This window comes from Calliopsis andreniformis, unplaced genomic scaffold, assembly GCF_051401765.1.
Source record: "Calliopsis andreniformis isolate RMS-2024a unplaced genomic scaffold, iyCalAndr_principal scaffold0001, whole genome shotgun sequence".
Classification (NCBI taxonomy): Eukaryota; Metazoa; Arthropoda; class Insecta; order Hymenoptera; family Andrenidae; genus Calliopsis; species Calliopsis andreniformis.
Window position 1 is genome coordinate 40,116,574 of NW_027480422.1, and position 20,001 is coordinate 40,136,574.

Here is a 20,001-nt window from a genome sequence, read left to right on the forward strand (position 1 = left end):
GCCAGCAGATGCGGCGGTCGGGTTTAGGTGACGGTCCCGGCATCCTGGGCGGTTGTGGCGAGGTGAGGCTGATTGTTCGGGCCCGGCAGGGCGATCCCGGCCTGAGCCTCGGCGGCAGTGGGCGTTCGGGAGCTGCAGATGACTCCGCTTCTCCTTCCTCCTTCCGCCAGGTCGTCTTGGGCTGCGGGCCTTTTCCTTTTGCCAGTGAATTGGTCGGCATACTCCGACCACGGTTCCCGGGTCCCACCGTCACTCCTTCCATTAGCCCCTCTAGACGTTGGAGCAGGGTCGCCATGTAGAGGCCCCGGCTGGGTGGCACTGTCCCGGGAGAGCCCGGGCGTTGGGGCGTGTGACTCGGCTGTGGCCGCCCCTGCCCTTTCGGAGCGGTGAGCCCCCTCGGCACATCGTGGTGGACGTCGTGGCACCGCCGCCCGTTGATATACAAGTTGTTCCGTATTCACTGTTCAATCTGTCGGGAATGTTCATTTGTTACCCTTTTCCTTTCTCTTCGTCCGTCCCGAATGGTTTTAGGTCGGAAATGTGGATTTTGCCGACCTTCCGCCCCTCCAGTGTACTCAATTCTACTACCACGTCCGAGAGTCACTTAGAGATCCTGTACGGACCGGAGAATTTGGGCGCCAATTTCTTCGCGGCAACGTGATTTGCAGCCGATGAGAGTACTCTATTCCTTTTCAGGTCTAATTCTCCTACGGCAAATCTACGCTCGCGGCATCGCAGGTTGTAGTATCGCGCTTGGTTTTCGGTGGCCCGCTCCAAATTCTCCCGTACCATCTCCCTAAGCGACCTCAGACGGGTCATTCGTGCCTGCCAGTCAGTTAGTTTCGTTACGGCCGATACAACGAGAACATCGGCCATGGCCTGATTTATACGCGGCGGAAGCGATTCCCGACCGAAGTTTAAGAAGACGGGAGAAGCATTTAGGGACGTATGGTGAGCTGAATTGTACGCGAACCGAAAGTAAAACAAATGCAGGTCCCACTCACGGTGATCCTGCCCGATGTAGGCGACGACCATGGTCTTCAAGACCCTATTCACGCGTTCCACGGGATTGGCCCGGGGGTGATAAGGCGGCGTCGTTGTGTGGTACACCCCGTATGCGGCAGTCATGTCCCGTAAGGTCTTATTAGCGAACTCGGTACCGTTATCGGTAATGAGTACACACGGTGTACCCCATCGTAAAAACACGAGCTCTTCGAGACGGTCGGCAATGAACTTTCCGGTGACCCGGCGCAACGGACAGCACTCTAACCACTTCGTAAAAAGATCTTGGATCACGAGAATATACATGTAACCGGCGCGACTGGGAGGGAACGGCCCCATGATATCGGCAGCGACTACCTCCCGTGGACCACTGATACGCCTCCTCCCCATAAGACCGAAGGGGAGTTCTTATTCCACCTTCGTTCGTTGACATACCTGGCACGTCCGCACGTATTTAGCAACGTCGCGAAACATCCCAGGCCAATAATGTTCGCGTCGAGATCCGCGGTGTTTTCGCAACGCCGAGGTGGCCTGTCGTGGTCGGGTGGTGGGCCTCCTTAATAATTCCTCGCCGGGTTTGAATCGGCGGCGTCAACTTCCATTCCTGGAGGTACTGACCCATCCTGTCCTGTACTCTCAACCACAGGATCACCTCGACGGCAATAAAGATGCCCGTTGCGCTCGGTCCACTCTGGGAACCGATCAGGGTGTTCTGTGAATTCTGCCATTCTACGAGTGTACCAATCGACTCGTGTTACTCTCGCCATTATCTCCCCCCACCCCACGACGTCCTCATACATACGCGACAAGGCATCCGGCACGTGGTGCAAAGCTCCCTTCCTGTGTACTACTCGGAAGTCATACTCAAGTAATTCCAGGGCCCACCTCGCCAATCGCCCCGTAGGATTCTTTAAATTGCGCAACCACTGCAGGCAACTATGGTCGGTGATCACCGTGAAGGCACAACTCTCCAGATAGGGACGAAATTTCTTCGTTGCCCATACTATTGCGAGACATTCCAGCTCCGTGGTGTTGTATTTACGTTCGGCTTCCGTCAGGGTGCGGCTAGCGAAGGCTATTACGCGTTCTATCCCGTCTGCCGTTTGCGTCAGTACCGCGCCTAATCTAACTGTACTCGCGTCCGTTTGCAGAGTGAACGGCAATGTAAAGTCCGGACACGTGTGGGTAGGAGCCGTCGCGATCATGTGTCGTATTCGCTAGAAGGTCTGCTCCTGTTCCTCCTTCCATTCCCATCTCTTATCCTGTTTGAGGAGTCGCTTCAACGGTTCGGCAACCACGGCAAAGTCCGGCAAGAATCGGTGATACCAAGTCGCCATTCCCAGGAAACGCCGTAGCTGCTTTAGGTTGACCGGCTCTGGATAAGAGACTACCGGCGCAGTTTTATCCGGATATACTTTGAGGCCTTCCCTCTCCACGACGAAACCCAGATACTTGATTTCAGGTCGACAAAATTCGCACTTTTCCCTGTTAATCCTTACGCCCACGGCTTTTATCCGGCACAGGATGCGCTCGAGCCATTCGAGGTGTTCGTCGAATGTTTTCGTTGCGATGATTATGCCATCCAAATACGCAAACGCGTAGGGTTCCATTTCTGGTCCAATTAACCGATCCAAAAGACGTTGAAACGTTGCCGGGGCTCTAGTGAGCCCATATGGCAATCGCGTAAAATGGAACAACGCTTTTCCCGGCACGATAAAAGCGGTGATCTCGCGGTTCTTTTCTTCTAGTGGTATCGGAAAGTACGCTTGACTGAGGTCTAGAGTGGACACGAAACGCGCGGTACGCAGCTTGTCAAAAATTCCCGTCATGTTCGGCAACGGGTACGCGTCTTTCTTTGAGACGATATTTACTTGTCGAAAATCGATACAAAACCGGTAGGTTCCGTTAGCCTTTTTCACCATTACTATTGGTGAGGACCATTCGCTAGTTGACGGTTCGATAATTCCCTTGACAAGTAAACGATCGACTTCGTCGTAAATAGCCTGTTGGACCACTGGGAGACCGAATAGTAACGTTGACGGATTGACGGATGGCCCCCTACATCGATCTTATGAGAGGCAGACGCCGTGACGCCCACCGAACTCTCCAGTCCCTCTAATGTTTGGAGGAGGAACCGTTTGAGGCTGTTGGTTTGAGCTTCGCTCAAGTCCACCAATCCACAGACTCGTGGTGCGCTCGACGCTGCCTCGAAGAGGTACTTCGTCCACGGCATCGAACCGACATACCATATGGGCCGTTCGTAGTCCATAATTAATCTGAAATCGGCAATACAGTGGACGCCGACAACGATAGGAGTAACAGCAGTTTCTAATACGCGTACGGTGGGAGTGCGTTCCTGATCCTGCAATCGGATCGGTACGGTAATCGTTTCGTCAGGACGGTCGAAGTTTCCGCTAGCCAGAATAAAATAACACGGTTTCCTTCTCTCTATTTTAACGTTTGGTGACAGTCTGCGCAATGTTTCGCGACTTATAAAGCTTACGGAGGCGCCAGAGTCGACGAGCGCTTTCACCGGCACCTCGGCTAGGAACATCGTCAGGTTAACAGAGGTACCCGTGCTCTTCCTCGAAAGGTGCTACTCTTAGCTGACACAAAAATGCAGGGTTCCGCCTCGGCTCTCACTGACGGTCCCCCTTCTCTTTTCTCGCCTGACCCGAGCATCATCCGCAGTCCTTAACCGTAATTCCTGCTGCTCCGCATCGGTAACACAACTTTTGCCTGCGTTCCAGGCACCCCCTTGCGAGATGTCCCGGCTTTCGGCAATTCCAGCAGGTCGTATCCCCCCTCGATTGATTAGCCGAGGCGGCAGGCGACCCCTGTTCTGTGGTGGGTTTTGTTCCACGTGGACTATGTTGCCTTTGGTTCGGGGCATCTCGCATCTGCGACTTGGCACGCGGTCTCGATGGTGAACGTCGGTACTCTCTTTTTCGCGGCGTTGACTTCCCGTGGTCCTAACACGGTATCGGCCTGCCAACGATCCCGGCCCGACGAGACGGAAGTATCCCCCGTAAAAGAGCACACTGTTTCGCGCCCTCGTCGCGGTGTTCCCTGCTCTCGGCCCGTCGCCCCGCAGATCGCGAACTCGGCAACAGTTGCGTTCTGCGTTCGTGTTAAAAAATTTCCACTTCTAGTTGTTCTACCGAATGGATATTACGCATGTCAACACGGTGCCGGGGGCTGGAGGTTATCGTAAATCAACTCGATTTTGTCCCTTTCCGACCACGGTGGGGACAGTTGGTGTAGCAGTCCCGTTATGTGTGTCAAATATTCGCGTACCTGCTCCCTCTCCTCCTGATATCGTTCCTGAACCCATCACATTAACGATTTTCGTTGGCGCGGTTCCCCGAAATAACTACTCCATCCGCGCGCAAACTCTTCCCAGGTGTTCCAACGCTCGCAACGCGTCTCGTACCATCTGAGCATTGGACCGCCGAAACAGATAAATAGATTATCTAGTACCGCGCTGTCGGTAGCGCACAGCGTCCTCCGGTACGCACGGAGGCGATCCAGGAAGAGTTCTGCGTCTTCCTGGCTTCCCCCGTGATGGGTCAGCTACCATTTCCGGATTCTGTCGAAAACGGCACTGTTCGATCGCATTGCTGTTAATCGCGTGTTTTCGGCATTCATCTGTTCCGGCGGTTGCTCGTCTTCGTTTCTCGGCACGAGAAAAGGGTTTAACGACTGCTGTAACGCGTTTCCCTGTCCGCTGGTCATTCCGATATCAGGGTGGGGAGAGTGCGGCACTTGCGGCGGACTACTCTGGTTCACCGGTGCTGTATTAATCGGGATCTCCAACGAATAATTCGGATTCGCGTCCCCAACGCCGGCACCGCACTCGCTTCATCTGCCATGGTGGCTTGCATTGGGACCCATACAAGGGCTCTGTTTTCCATTTCCCCACTCGATTTGATTTTTCGGCACGAACGCAAACGTCGCCTCTTTGAGAGAAGGAACGGTACTTTGGAAATCTACCCCGTATTATGTTTACAAAAAGAAAGTAGAAACCAACGAGAGTAATACTTCGAGATAAAAGAAAACAAAAAAAAGTAACTCTTTTGCCGGCGTTACAAATTGCATTAATCGTAAACGAAAATGCTATTATTTCTCGGCTATTGGTTGGTGAGCGGTCACCATTAACAGTAATGGAACGGAAAAGAAACAGAAATTTTTGTGCTGGCCATTTCGCGCACACTCGATATATGGCGTCGTTTCGTACGCCCGTTACTGTCGCGTTTGTTTACGTTTTACACGTGCGCGCTCGGTCGCAGCTCTCACTATACCTCTCATGCCTACCCTCGTTTCGTTTCGAATTTCCTCGTTCTACCCGTAACATATAACCGAAATGCCTTGCCTGGTCCTCTTCTATTGTCTCCACCTTACCTCTTCGCGATTTTCAAAATCCAAACAATTTCGGCAGTGTCCTGCCGATCGATTTTGTACGCGAGATTCAAATACGTAAACACACGAGAGGATTAGCACTATTTGTGCTCGTGTAACATCCCTAAACCGATGCTACGTTGTCCAAGGAAGAGCGGCTTTCCAATGGACGAAAACGTGGGGGTTCATGTGGCGTGTGGTTAAGGAGTTAAAATCCAAGGCTTATATCTTTCTTAACAATAATTTATTCAATAATACTTATTCTAATCCTAACGTTAATACAACAATGATAACTATTCTAATCTGGTTAAATAAAATCATAAGATGATATGAGGTTATATTATCTGTAATTATCTATATGTGAGGTTATTCTTTATATTTTTCGCGGTAGAGGATCCTCTATACAAGGTGAAGTGTATTGTGTGTGTGTGTCTGCAATAGATCTTGTCTCGCACGCCCTGGTCGCTGCCAAAGCTATAGGTGGCTATAACCTCAGAGCGGTCTCAAGGTTTCATGAAACATATAATCTTTGGCTAAGCATCCGTAAGCCCTTCGTTGTCTTTCCTACATCAGTCTCTATCTTCGAGAAAAGACTCTTCAGGAGCGGTCTTAGAAATGTGCCGGACTAGGAATGGCTTCTAGCGCTTGTTGGCAGGCGATTCGTCTGCTTCTGGCGAGTACGAACTCTATATTAAAGGAGCATCAACTACTATTTGTTAGAACGGTCGCTACCCCTAAAGGAGCGGTCTCGATCTATTAGTATATCAGCTTCCTCCAAGATGTCGCCCGCACTGCTCTTCACAGGAATCGTCGTAGTGTACCTGTCATAAGGTTACTTCAGACTGAACCTGTAAAGGAGCATCAAATACTCTTGATCGCTGGAAAACGGTCGCTACCTCCAGAGGAGCGGTTTCGATCTCACTGGACGAGTATATCAGCTGCCTTCAAGATCTTCGCCTGTTCGGAACCTGATGCCAGAGCGAAGTGTGTCTCCTGCTGCTTTCGCAGCTCCTTATATACCCGCTAGTCGGAGTTAGCGCATGCGTAATGTCTTACTTTCTAATGGCGGTCTTATTCTAATCATAATGAAATCGGACGATATACGCTGTTTTTATGTTAATATATAATTGAAACTTATAATATATGGTACAAAAATAAGGTACAGAAATATTAGTTGGTGTTAGGATAATATAATATGTAGTAATATAGTAATAAGTATTAGAAAGATACAAATATAAAGAGAGATGGTGATAGATAGAGGGAGATAGCAATAAATAGAGTGAGAGGGTAATAGATGGAGTGAGAGAGTAATAGATGGAGTGAGAGAGATGGAGTGAGAGGGAAGACCGAAGGTCGTTACAGCGGCGACAATACAGCACTAACGAAGGCAATTTTTCTTAATGTGACGGCAATTTTCTTTCTGGAGTATCTCCCCGTAGTTACGCGATAGACTATTGACCGGAAAAAAAAATTAATAAATAAATCCGCGAACAATTAACGACATTATCAAATTAACACAAAATATGGCACACAGTAATTACACATAAATAACACATAATTACATAAATAACCATCAATAATTCAGTAAATAATACAGAAATATTTCAATACATAAATCAATAAATAGATCAATGGATATATAAGTAAATGCATAAATAATTAAATACAAAAAATAAATAAATAAATAAACAATTGAATGAAACAATACGTAAATCAATGAATAAATCCGTAAATAATTCAGTAAATAAATCAATAAATCATTGTTTAAATATCGCAGTTATTGAATAGACAGGAAGAAAACGAAGAAAAGATTTGGCAATTTATTGAGAACGGCAGAGTAGTCCAGAATTTTCGTTATACTTCGTAATAACCTTTTTCTCTCTCTGTTATGCGAGCGTTCTACATTCCCCGCTCTCCTAACAGATTCTTCTTTTTCCAGGCTACTCTCCCACTCACGACAATTATACATTCCCAATTTATCCAATAAATTCAATATTTTGTCCACCGTGCCAGGTGCAACAATTATTTTTCTCTGTGACGCAGGGCGTCCCGAATCGCGATCTTTCCGTTAGCCTTATTCTCTTTGTCTGTTGTAAACAAAACTAACCTTGACCGCGGCCAGGCCCGTGTGCCGAACGCAACGGTCGTGCCTGTTCCCTCGTTTCTCGAAACTTATGCGTTCCTTTACACTATTTTCCTCTCCAAATTTCTACCCGTGTAGTTGGGCGCCAGTTTTATCAGGTATTTTCTCACTAATTGTCACTGACTTCAATAACCGGGGACGGCGCTATGCGCAACGTCACAACATATACGCAGGAATGAGCGTTAAGGAGGCAAACTTCTTCGGGGTCTACTCCGAATCGATCGAAGCACTGCTGCGAAGAAACGGGCATTAGTGAAAACATATAATTTAAACATGAGACATTTGATAATGTGGCATCTAGCGTTATGTTGTTCAATTACAAATGAGAAGTGGGAAGGTATAATTGCCAAATCACATTGTAGGAAAGTTCTGTCACGCTCTTGCCACATCAATTACAATTTTATCCATCAGTAAATCTCTACTCAGTACGCCTTGAGCCGATATTTTGCTTCATACGGAATATAGAAAAAGACGGTGCGAGCGAGAAAAAAAGAGTATCACGAATGAAACAATACATATGTGCTCAAAATTATAAAAGTGGTCTAAGAAACAACATTTTTGTATGTGATTCACACAAATTTTCACATTTATAATAAATTTTCATTAATCAAGACTAACTATAATGTTACGTAATATAGAAATATTTTCTAATTTATTCAAATGTAATCCTTTCAATACCCCAAAATAAGAAATATACGATTTAGATCACTTTCATAATTATGGGCATGTACATGTATATATACTAATGTGTGAAATCCTAAAACTTATATATATAGAATAAATAATTCATTATATTCATGCTATTCATTCATTCATTTATTCATAGTTCTTAAGAAATAATCAAACGAAATTATTTTAATTTTTTTTTTATTTAAAAATAAAAATGTTATGAGTGGTATAATTGTAATCTGTGAAAAGGTATACAAAAATTAGAATTATTTAAAATAAAAATTGAAAACAAACAAAATTAAAAGCTACCACGGGATTCGAACCCCTCACCTGTAGATTATGAGGGAATGCCTAATTCTCACTCAACGAAGGTACTTTCGTGCAAAATTAGTGGATTAAACTATAACTTAGGGAACAATTCGAATTGTTTGTTTATAGTAAATAATAACTATTGATGAATAATGATTTGTAAACCACCTTTACTTGCTACATTTCCATCGATGCAAGGGTCACTCACACTGAACCTCTCGTGCTGTTTCCAACGAGCGTAAAACGTTGCGAGTATTCATTAGCAATGTTATTATTTACACATTTAGGGAACAATAAACAACATGTCTTATAATATAATGACAAAAACATTATACGAGTATATGTTTTTCGTAAAACCACTCGCTTCAAGGCCCAATTTCGCACAAAATGTAGTATAACTACGAATGCTATTATTTTGATTATAACGTAAAAATTCAAAATTCTATTGTCGCCGTATTTTGTGTTTTGGTTCATAGTATTTGCATACAAATTTGCAAAACGATCGGTCAGCATGTAGTCAGCGAAAACAACGACAATATACTATTTTTTAATATATTTTTTAAATGAATTGATATTTCTAAAAACTGTTTACATGGGTAAATTCGTCGTTCAAAAATACACAATCGGCCCATTTATACCATTTTTCTACACGCACTAGTCTTGGAGATATTAAACGAAATATGTTTTCCACCCCCAACTTTGGGGGTGGTTTTCACACCCTTTACATGAATTTGGAAGCAATAAAAAAAATACGTGTCAAATATTTTCGGCTATTCTACAATCCTGCAAAGTTTCATAAAAATCGGAGATTTTCACCTCGCGATGTTCCCTTATTAGTAAGAATCGAAATCTCGGTTGGAGCTGGATTCGTTCGAGTTTTCCTGATGGGCAGAATTAATATGTACATACATATATGTGGCAACAGCGTGACCAAACTTTCAATACGTTTTGGCAACTAAGCCTTTCTTGCGTCTCTATTCGTGTATTTGATGAATACGCCATTCAGCTGTCAAATTCTAGATTATATTTACCAACTGATCTGTATTTTCATCGATGCTAATGGTAATATGACCAAATTGATTGAGATATACCATGAACGCTTCTAACGTCAAATTGTTGAACTATTTTTCTGTCAAAACGGGTGCACAACGAATATTACACTTTAAGCTTTCAGGAAGTGTTAAATTGAGGAAAATCGCATTTCCACGATATTGTGCTAATTCAAGGAAGGGTGCCGACGCCGTCGCCGGAGTCGGTGTAAGCTTTAGAGGAGGCATGACGACAGAAGGTACGTAGATCATAGGCGATCTTATGCTAAAGCGCTAAGTAATTTGTCTATTCATTTTTTGTTCAAGAACGAAATAAACTTCGTGAATAACATGTGTCTATTTTTCATATTACAGTTCTGAGATTTTAAAAAGAAAGTCCGTAAGTGGAAGTACTGTCCAAACCGTGGACAGTGTGGTCCAGGCCGGGGGGAAAGAAGGGGGAACGGGGGCAAAAATTTAATTATTAATTATTATAATTAAAAAATAAATATATTAAATTAATGTATTTTTAGCAACGTCTCCTCTTACTTTGTATATACTCAGACTTAACCCAGACCAAACAGGAAGGTAAAACGAATTGGAAATAATTCGCCACATATACAACGAGATAACTAAAATTCGTTTACTCTTATTGTTTGTAAGTAAATTAATGGGAAATCATCATGAACTTGTTTTAATTGTTTTTACAGGCTGGTAACAAGAACGTAGAAAGTGTAAAACTTGTAAGTATATCATCTTTTACATTCAAGTTATGTAAATTCGAAAAGTTATTCTTATTATACTGATTTACTTTTGCAGATCAAAACAGAGTTTACACTCGAAATATTTCGCGAGTGAGTTGTGCTGCTCAATGCCGCTTGCGGGTGACTTGTACCAAACCATAATAGCATTTTAGAAACGCGAGAGTAAGATATGACATTTGCCTTCTCTCTCGTCTTTCCGAAGCTATCCGAAGTGATCCGAAGGGCCGAATTCACGTACATACAGCTCGTGCAGTAGTGTGTATAATGGAGGGGGAATCACAGTGTGGCTCCATCTCGCAATCATTAGGCAGCCACATGTCTGTGGATAATATTATTTCTGTAAAGAAAACTGTAACTGCAGATACCGACCAAGAAACTTTTCGAGATTGCCAGGTCGTTATCTGCTGTAAAGAAAACTGTAACTGCAGATACCGACCAAGAAACTTTTCAAGATTGCCAGGTCGGTATCTGCTATTACAGTCTTCGTTACAGAAATAGTATTACCCTCAGACACGTGGCTGCCTGATGAACGCAAGATGGAGCCTTTCTGTGATTTCGAATTCGGAAGGTAGCTTAGAAAATTTGCCCCTCTACTGCACACACTACTATACGAGCTATGCGTACGTGAACTCGACGCTTCGCGACCGACTTCGGACATTTGCGGAAACTAGAGAGAGTGCGAATATGACTCTTACTCTCTCACTCTTGAAACGCCATATTCAACTGTTCAAATCCCTACAAGCGGCACGACCCACGCGCGATGTTTCCGATTGCTGAGATATTTTCATTGATTCAATACAGCACTGAATCGTGTGAATGTAGTGGTATTTAGCAAACGACACATGATATTTGTATGTGTATAACTTTTACACGTGTCACATTCTAAATACCACTACATTCATATTATTCATTGTTTGCCCACATCGATGCCTTTCTCGAGAGAGATCCTTTTTCCAAATATCGTTTTTATATTAATATGAACATCACGCATATGTGTGCATGTACATACGTATACGTATACATATACAGTAATGTTACGGACGAGAGCCACGACCTGACCCGAGCGCGGCTCGCGTCCGTGACTGGTAGTCGATTTGGCTTCCATTGCTCTCGGTCGTCAAGATAGTTGGTACACGACCGAAGAAGTAAAAAAAAGGGTCTCGCTCGACCGTCGATGCTCAAGCTCGATGCCCGAAATCAGTGACGTTACAAAAGACAAGTATAGCATTAGAGATTAAGAATAGGAAAAATTGAAGTTTCTTATTTGGAAACGGATTTTCACGTAACACCAATCAATTCCTCGTGCTCTCCCGATGAAAATGATATCAAATACGACATGATTCTGATTATTTACAATAAAGATACTTAAGAACTTGATTTGTAGAAAGAGCTTACTCGTCCGTTTTCCGATTTATTATTTCGCTAGATATTATTCATCCTTTATATATATATAATACAAAATTATGTATTATTTTAGATATATAAGTAGATACTAGTGAAACTCAAACCAATTTTAAGTAGAAATATTAATATATATATATATATGTATGTATGTATATTTTGAGTTAGGTCTAGATTAGGATCGATAGATTTTAAATACAGTAATAATACGATCCAGGGCCGTTTCGTTCACACGAACAAGAACCGCGATCAGACCCGAGCGCAGCGTCTGCATCATCACTGTAGTGGATTAGAGTGCTTTTAGTAGCATTCTGCATATCTCGGTGACCGAGAGCAAAAGAATCAGAATCGTCTACCAGTCATGGACGAAAACTGCACTTGGGTCTGGCCGCGACTATCGAATCGACTACCACTCAATCGACAACTCAACAGACTACCTGTAACATTGCTGTATACGGGGATGAACGTGACCTTTCTTTCTACAAATTAAGTTTTATGTATGTTATAAATAATCGGAATCATGTCGTGTTTGATATCATTTCCATCAGGAGAGCACAAAGTATTGACTGGTATTATTTGCGCGAAAATCCGTTTGCGAATAAGAAACTTCAATTTTTCTTATTTAAATTCCTAATGCTATTCTTGTTTTTTTTATGGCCTCCTTGTTCTCGGGCGTCGAGCTCGTCGCGATGGTTCTCGTCCGCAACATTACTGTATCTACACATATCAGGGGAAAATTTGTAGGCTATAACAAATTTTCTTTTAAATTATTATTTTCAAAGATATGATAGTCAGGTTCACAGGAAAACCATTTCCAGGATTTGGGCCTACCGTTCCTGCAGCAGAGCCTCCCGTATCGGTTTTAACGGATAATATATGGCATATGGCACTTGACGCACAGGCGAGACTTCCTGCGGTGCTCTTTACTCGATCAGGTCTTCCTGTGCTGAAAAGCACTAAACTTTCGTATGCAATATCTCGAAAACCATTTGAAAAAAGACACAATTTCTATGTCGTTGAATTTGTCTTGAAACGCACTACAAAGTGATCTGGAAAAAAGCATATAGTTCTATTTAAAAAACTAAACTTGATTATGATATCTTTGAAAATAATAATCTAAAAGATAATTTGTTATAGCCAATAAATTTTCCCCCTTATACCATGCAAATTTCATGTAAACAGTTTTTTTATATCTTAAACAGTTTAGGAAATAATGAACTGTACAGTGTTACGTGGGACACCCTGTATGTATACATAGGTGGTAACGTGCTAGGCTACGAGCGAGCGATGCGATGCGCGACGCATGCCGAACATGACCGATTGTTACTCGAAATCGGGACAGCTAATCGACGGTATTGAAATATTTCAATTCCCTATGCGTGTCTGGTGGTGTATCCAAACGCACACGACAGTTTTGAATATACATGTGATCTACTGCATTTATTTCTTCATTACACATAATCTAACTGCGACATCAGACGAATAGGATCTCACAATCTCACCTCGTAACGGCATTGAAATGAACGACAAAATGCACAGATCCTATACCTGTCATCTATGTCTTTACCATTGCTCGAGTTCGGATCCCGTTCAAACCTGCAACTTTTTGTTTATTCTAGAAGCAATTTTAATATACAATTCCAATCTTTATATAAATTTGATTTTATATTATTTTGGCTCAAATTATTATTTTATTCCATAAAAGACTGGTTGTAAAAAAATGAGACCAGTGCAACTGTGTTCTGTGGCTATCTGTGTGGCTAAAATATCAATTATATTTTCTACAGTATTTCATAAATTAAGTAATATTTGAAACGAGGAATTGTAAAATTAGAGAACTAAAAAGAAATTATGTATGAAATAAAAAAGTCACAGATTTGAACCCGCATAATAGCGAAAGACCGGTTCTGTATTCTTGTCTTCACGGGCTTTCGTAAATATGCCTGGGCAAATGAAAATATCGCGCGCGGTTTGTGTCATCTGTCGGCAACTTGGACAATATTTCAAGAGCGAGAGAGTAAGGTTCACTTTACATTCGCATTCTCTTTTGACTTTTCCGAATCCATCTTAGGATTCGCGTGGAAAGGAGGCGCTTCGGAAAGTCAAAAGAGAACGCGAATGTAAAGTGAACCTTACTCTCTCGCTCTTGAAATACTGTGAAGTTGCCGACAAACGGCGCGCGATATTTTCATTTGCCCATATTTATTGAGTCAGCATCGCCGACTTCTACGATCTCTAGAAATGCAGCCACTGTGACTACACCGGTTGTAAAAAGAATCAATACAAGAATTAATTTATGAATTTACGAATTTATTTATTTTTTCATTATAATAATCACTTTATTATAATAATATTTTTTGGGCCGTGGCCCTCTCCTCCCCCTCTTCTCCCGCCTCTCCCGCCTCTCCCGCCTCTCCCGCCTCATGCGCCTCTTCCGTACTTATAAAACTTCATTAACTGTTTCATTTTTTTCATCTGTAATAGAAAAAGTAAATAATTATAATGTTATGTAGTCTGAAATTGCGTATGTATCTAATTATAAGTACGTACCTTTTTAATTAAAGCCAGCATTTCTGCTGCCGGCGGCGACGGAGACCGCGGCCGCGGCGTTGACGATCCTCCTCCGACCTCCTTTGATGGAGAACACTCCATGATAGTTTCCTTGTTTGCCATCTAAAAATAAATTAAGGAAATTATTGTATCCTTTTCTTGAATTATTATTTATGATTCATAGACAAATTACAAAATCATGCTATAATTCACTGAAAATATGTCTTTACTTATCTCGAGTGTCGAATAACTTCTTTATCTTTAATTCGACGATTTATTTTCTCAAATAATTTTCGAGCACGTGTCTAGTCGCCGAATGCTGACTCGGGGCAGCCTCGAACATTACGACGTAACATCGTCCAATGACAAAAATTTAATCTTTTATTACCATTCTTAAACAAATAGGATGAAAATCATAAAAAATTCGTGCATTGTCCGTACGACGATCTTCATTTCGATTTTATTAATCGAAATTCCAGCAGTGGTTTTCATAACGAATATATGACACTCAATACTTTTCAAGATATTAGTAAAATTTTATTATCTTCTATAAGTATAAATAAGTTGAACATAATATTGAGTAATGCGTTGGCGTAAAAAAACTTCTTCTTTTCAAAATTTTCTGATCTATTTATGTAAAATAATTACAAAATGTACGAAATGTAATTATGTTACATAAATAGATGAAACAGTTTCAAAGAAAAAAAGGGATCAATTTCTTGCCATTCCAAGGGTATACAACTTGATACCCCTTGGATGATAGTTTCGCGTACTTTCTTCTTGTCAATACATTATTTGATATCACCAAGATATCAAGTTTTATTTTTAAATAAAAAATTTTAAGACATGTATTGTTTAGTTATTTCAAACTAAATGTATTGTGTAATTATCGTTGTGATGGATCGTATCGATGTGGGCGAACAATGAATAATATGAATGTAGTGGTATTTAGAATGTGACACGTGTAAAAGTTATACACATACAAATACATGTGTCGTTTGCTAAATACCACTACATTCACACGATTCAGTGCTGTATTGAATCACTGTGTTGTAGCCCGTGTAAAGACACGTGCGCTTAGCAGCAGAAATCGCGGAGTCTTAATACCTCCGCGCCGAGCTAAGCAAATTCGCAAGAATCGGCAAAACGTGACGGCTTCGGCCACCCCCGTTTTGCCTCCAAAAAGAACGCGGATCGTGGAAACGATCGAGGAACGCTTCGCACTTTGGTATAGCCTGTCCAGCTAACCACACGCGACAGTACCAGAGCTAATTAGCGTTGAATAAAAAGGTAGTCAAGTACACGGTGAGTCCTAACTCTTAAACCTGGCCAAGGACCCAATCATTCTATCTCCTTCCCACCTGACGGCTATCGGCGGTGGAGCACACTAGCTCTCACCAACGACGGGAGAGGAGCAACAACTGAAAATATCTCAGCAATCGGAAACATCGCGCGTGGCTCGTGCCGCTTGTAGGGATGTGAACAGTTGAATATGGCGTTTCAAGAGTAAGAGAGTAAGACTCATATTCGCACTCTCTCTACTTTCCGAAAATGTCCGAAGTCGGTCGCGAAGCGTCGAGTTCACGTACACATAACTCGTATAGTAGTGTGTGCAGTAGAGGGGGAAATTTTCTAAGCTACCTCCCGAAATCGAAATCATAGAAAGGCTCCATCTTGCGTTCATCAGGCAGCCACGTGTCTGTGGGTAATACTATTTCTGTAACGAAAACTGTAATAGCAGATACCGACCTGGCAATCTCGAAAAGTCGCGTGACTACCGTACCCCCTTAAGGCACCGCTCAATCAGAGTCTAATGCACGGCTTACGTACACGCACACGTAGGGACCGGCCGCGCAGCCACTAGCGTGCGCTACGCATCGTTCTAAAACCAGCACGTTATGCGTAAGAGAAAAACAGACGTCTTCGCTAATTTCTTTCTACGCATCCGCGTGACCCCGACACACGCACATTCACGCATATTCGTTTCTCTAATCCTTTAAAACAACAAAGATAAAATGATCATGAATATATCGATACACGGAACAACTGAAATATGTCAATCTTTGACCAGTGAATGTATGGTTTCAAATGCACCTTATCGTTTCGTGTAAGAAACAAACGCTAATGATTCTTCAACATGTAATACGGCTAATTGAGAATACTTATATTGATTACTATGTAACGTTACATACATTTATTACTATATAGTAATGTTAGTATCATTTAATAGTTAAAAATGCATTAATTAGTGTATATTGTATGGATCTATAAGAGTATGTAACAATATACAACAATATTGCGTGTATTCATAGAGTCTGTATTTGCATTAGTAATTGAACCGTGTTTTTCATTGATGTATTAACCTACAAATAACTCGTTTTGGTAAATCGAGCATTTTTTACTAAAATAATCTACTCTTGCAATTTTTTGTATAATTACTAATATAATTAATTTTAATAATTGTTCACACGTAAGGATATAGTAGTTTACAAACAAAATATAACCCAGTTCGTTTAAAATATGAGACTCAATTATCTAATTATCTATATTTTTATATAGATAATTTTTGTTATCTGATATATTTTTTGCTTCATCAATAGATAGTGCGTTTCAAGACGAATTCAGCAGACATTAATGTATACACCATTTTTCAAATAGTTTTTAAGATGTTACGCGTAAAAGTTTACTGATTTTCGGTACAAGAAAATCTGCGAGACGAGGAAGCACAGTAGGAGGTCTCGACTCTCGACCACACTTAAAATGCTACTGATTAAACCGTGCCTCTTGAAACTGATACGAAGAGACTGTGGTAGGAACGGTAGTCCTAAATTCTACACAACAGTTTTGTATACACCTTAGTAATACCATTCACGTCTGAAAAAGTTTCTCTACCCCTTTTGTACGAATTTAAATTCAAATTCTAATATTAAATTCTTGTAGTACATAATATCTTGCCATCATAAGTATTTTCCATTCAAATGTATTGCCAATTTGTTAATTACTTCAAAGTACGAGCAACGCTTTAGCTTTATCCATTAGCTTTATTTCTTTACTAAAACATGGGCGATATTTTTCTGCATGCCGTAGAGGTAACGGTTGTGAAGAAAACTATTGTGTAGAATTTAGGCCTGCTGTTCCTACCACAGTCTCTTCGTATCGGTTTCAAGAGGCACGGTTTAACCCGTAGCATTTTAAGTGTGGTCGAGAGTCGAGACCTCCTACCGTGCTTCCTGGTCTCGCAGATTTTCTTGCACCGAAAATCAGTAAACTTTTACGCGTAATACCTTAAAAACTATTTGAAAAAAGGTGTATATATTAATGTTTGCTGAATTCGTCTTGAAACGTACTATCTGTTGATGAAACAAAACATATATAATGCCATTTAAAAAACCAAACTTAACTTTCATATCTCTGTAAACAATAATGATAAAAAAAAATTGTTACTGTCAATAAATCAGCCCCCTTTTGCCATTCAATTTCATATAAAACCTTTTTTCGTATCTTTAATAGGTTACCAAATAATCGACTGTCCAGGATTTCGTGGGACATACTGTATATTGTATATATCATATAATATACGTATATTATTGATATTTGTCTATTTGAAATGGCTAATAATTCAAAGCACAATATAAGACAATTACAGATTGTAATTACACTGAAAATTACATATAAAACATAAGTGCGAAACAGTTGTTTAATAGTTGTTTAATAAAGTTTAAGAATATGTTAACGAACTATTGATGCCAAGGGATATTCCAAATGCTCCCTGACAAACACTGTAATTAGGTTTATTTCGCTTTAGAAGATGTGTATGGATACTTATTGTAGATTATTTCAGCAAGTATGTAAAAATACTGAAGTTATAGACAACAGATGACATAGGTGTAATAGCAGTATTAAAGTCCCTCTTTGCTAAGTAATATATAACATCAGGTGTCCTAGATGTTGTAAACTCAGATAGTGGTCCGCAGGTTAGTAGTTTTGAAATGAGACATTTTGCAAAATATTGGCAATTTATACATGAGAATTTATATCCGCATTGGTCTCAATCAAATGATATGGTTGAAAGGCAGATTCAAACTTTAAAAGACATGTTCAAGAAGTTCGAACAAGATAAAAAACACCTTTGTATAGCATTGTTAGAAAACAGAAACACACCAATGGATGCTAATATTAAATCACCGAATGAGATCATGTTTGGGAGAAAGTGTTCAGGTATCATAGCTGTAAAACTGATGGACACAGGTTCTATGGATTATAGCTTCTGCGGCATGATCGTTCGGTTTAAGCCGTAGACGATCACAAGCTACCACGTAAATCAGCTACACCGCCCCTCGCAATATCGATTTATTTTAGGCGCCAGGTACCGAAGGTACCAGTGCGAAAAATGCGAGAGAGAGAGAGAGAGAGAGAGAGAGAGAGAGAGAGAGAGAGAGAGAGAGAGAGAGAGAGACCGAAGATAGTATACGCGGTAATCCTGCGACATCTAGAGACGCGGTAATGTCTCGACGCCAAGTACATGAAGATAGAAACATATATATATATATATATATATACAGGGTGTAACAAAAATGTCGCAGTTCCTTAAAAGGGGTGATTCAGGGGGTGATTTGAAACAACTTTTTCCTTAGCGAACACAGCATTTTAGCTGTGCATAGTTGTGTCACCTTAAGTGTAGTTGGAAAGCACCGAATCTTACATTACATTACATAGTGTCGCCTTTGTATATTGTTGGAAAGCACCTTTATGTACTTGCAGCTCATTTCGATTTCACATCTTTTTGTGACACAGTACCGACCTTTTCATATACTTCGCGTAATTTTTTTACTTTTTTGTAGTTTTTTGTTAGGATTTATTATTTCTGTCATTAACGAAAGCCTGTGGAGGAAATAGCCGTTAGGGTTTTCTTGTATGTGTTGTGCACTAGTAGCATGCAAACTTTCATAAAAAGCTGAGACATCATTTTGATGGCTTATCCTTGCAAACAAAAGGATACCCAAAACTTATTGTATAAGATGTCGTAGAATTCGTTTTTTCATCAGCTATAATGTTACAAAGTCTAAAATACATGGGCTACTTAAAATGGTCAACATGGCTCCAAATTTTTATTAAATAGATTTTTGAAGTTTTGTACCGTTACAATTTGTTACCACGAAAGTGCTGAATAATTTTTGTTCGGAACATTTTTTCGTGAGATTAACAGAAATGGCTGAAAAAGCATGGTAACCATTAGGATGAATACCCTATGCATGAACATGAAACCGGTTTCATAAATGTATTTTGATTATCCGAAATTTGGGGATTCATATTGAGGAATGTTCGTTGTCAAGCCAGGTCTAATGCAAGCAGTTTCAACCATAAAGGTTATGCGTCCCTTATCATACAACTCATTTAATAAATTTTCGGTTTACCTTTAAACCTGCTTGTCTTCCTTTCTCTATTGCAATTCCAAAGTTAAGACGGTCTCCAGTATAATTTGGAATCACCATTAAGATGCCAGCTGAAAGTATATTGTATTGATAAATGACTGATTCATTGTTTATTATGCTTATGCTGGTTGTTCAACTAGAAATAGGAAAACTTTAAAGAGTGATACTACATCAAAATGAACTAAATCAAGAATAATGAAAATGTATTTGAAACATCACTAGTAAATTGTAGACATTTGAAAGAAATCATAGTTACCAGAGCTAATAACGTAATGCCATTTTAAAAAATGAAGGTGACCTTGACT

General features: G+C 41.0%; 1 protein-coding gene across 1 annotated transcript in view; it reads right to left on the reverse strand.

Annotated features, from left to right (window-relative positions):
* Positions 1-20,001, reverse strand: part of LOC143186522 (triokinase/FMN cyclase) — a 79,676-nt gene that overhangs the window by 50,424 nt on the left and 9,251 nt on the right. Inside the window, exon 5 of the mRNA XM_076390201.1 lies at positions 19,679-19,767. Coding sequence (XP_076246316.1) covers positions 19,679-19,767 — 89 coding nt within the window. The remainder of the gene's footprint in view (positions 1-19,678; positions 19,768-20,001) is intronic.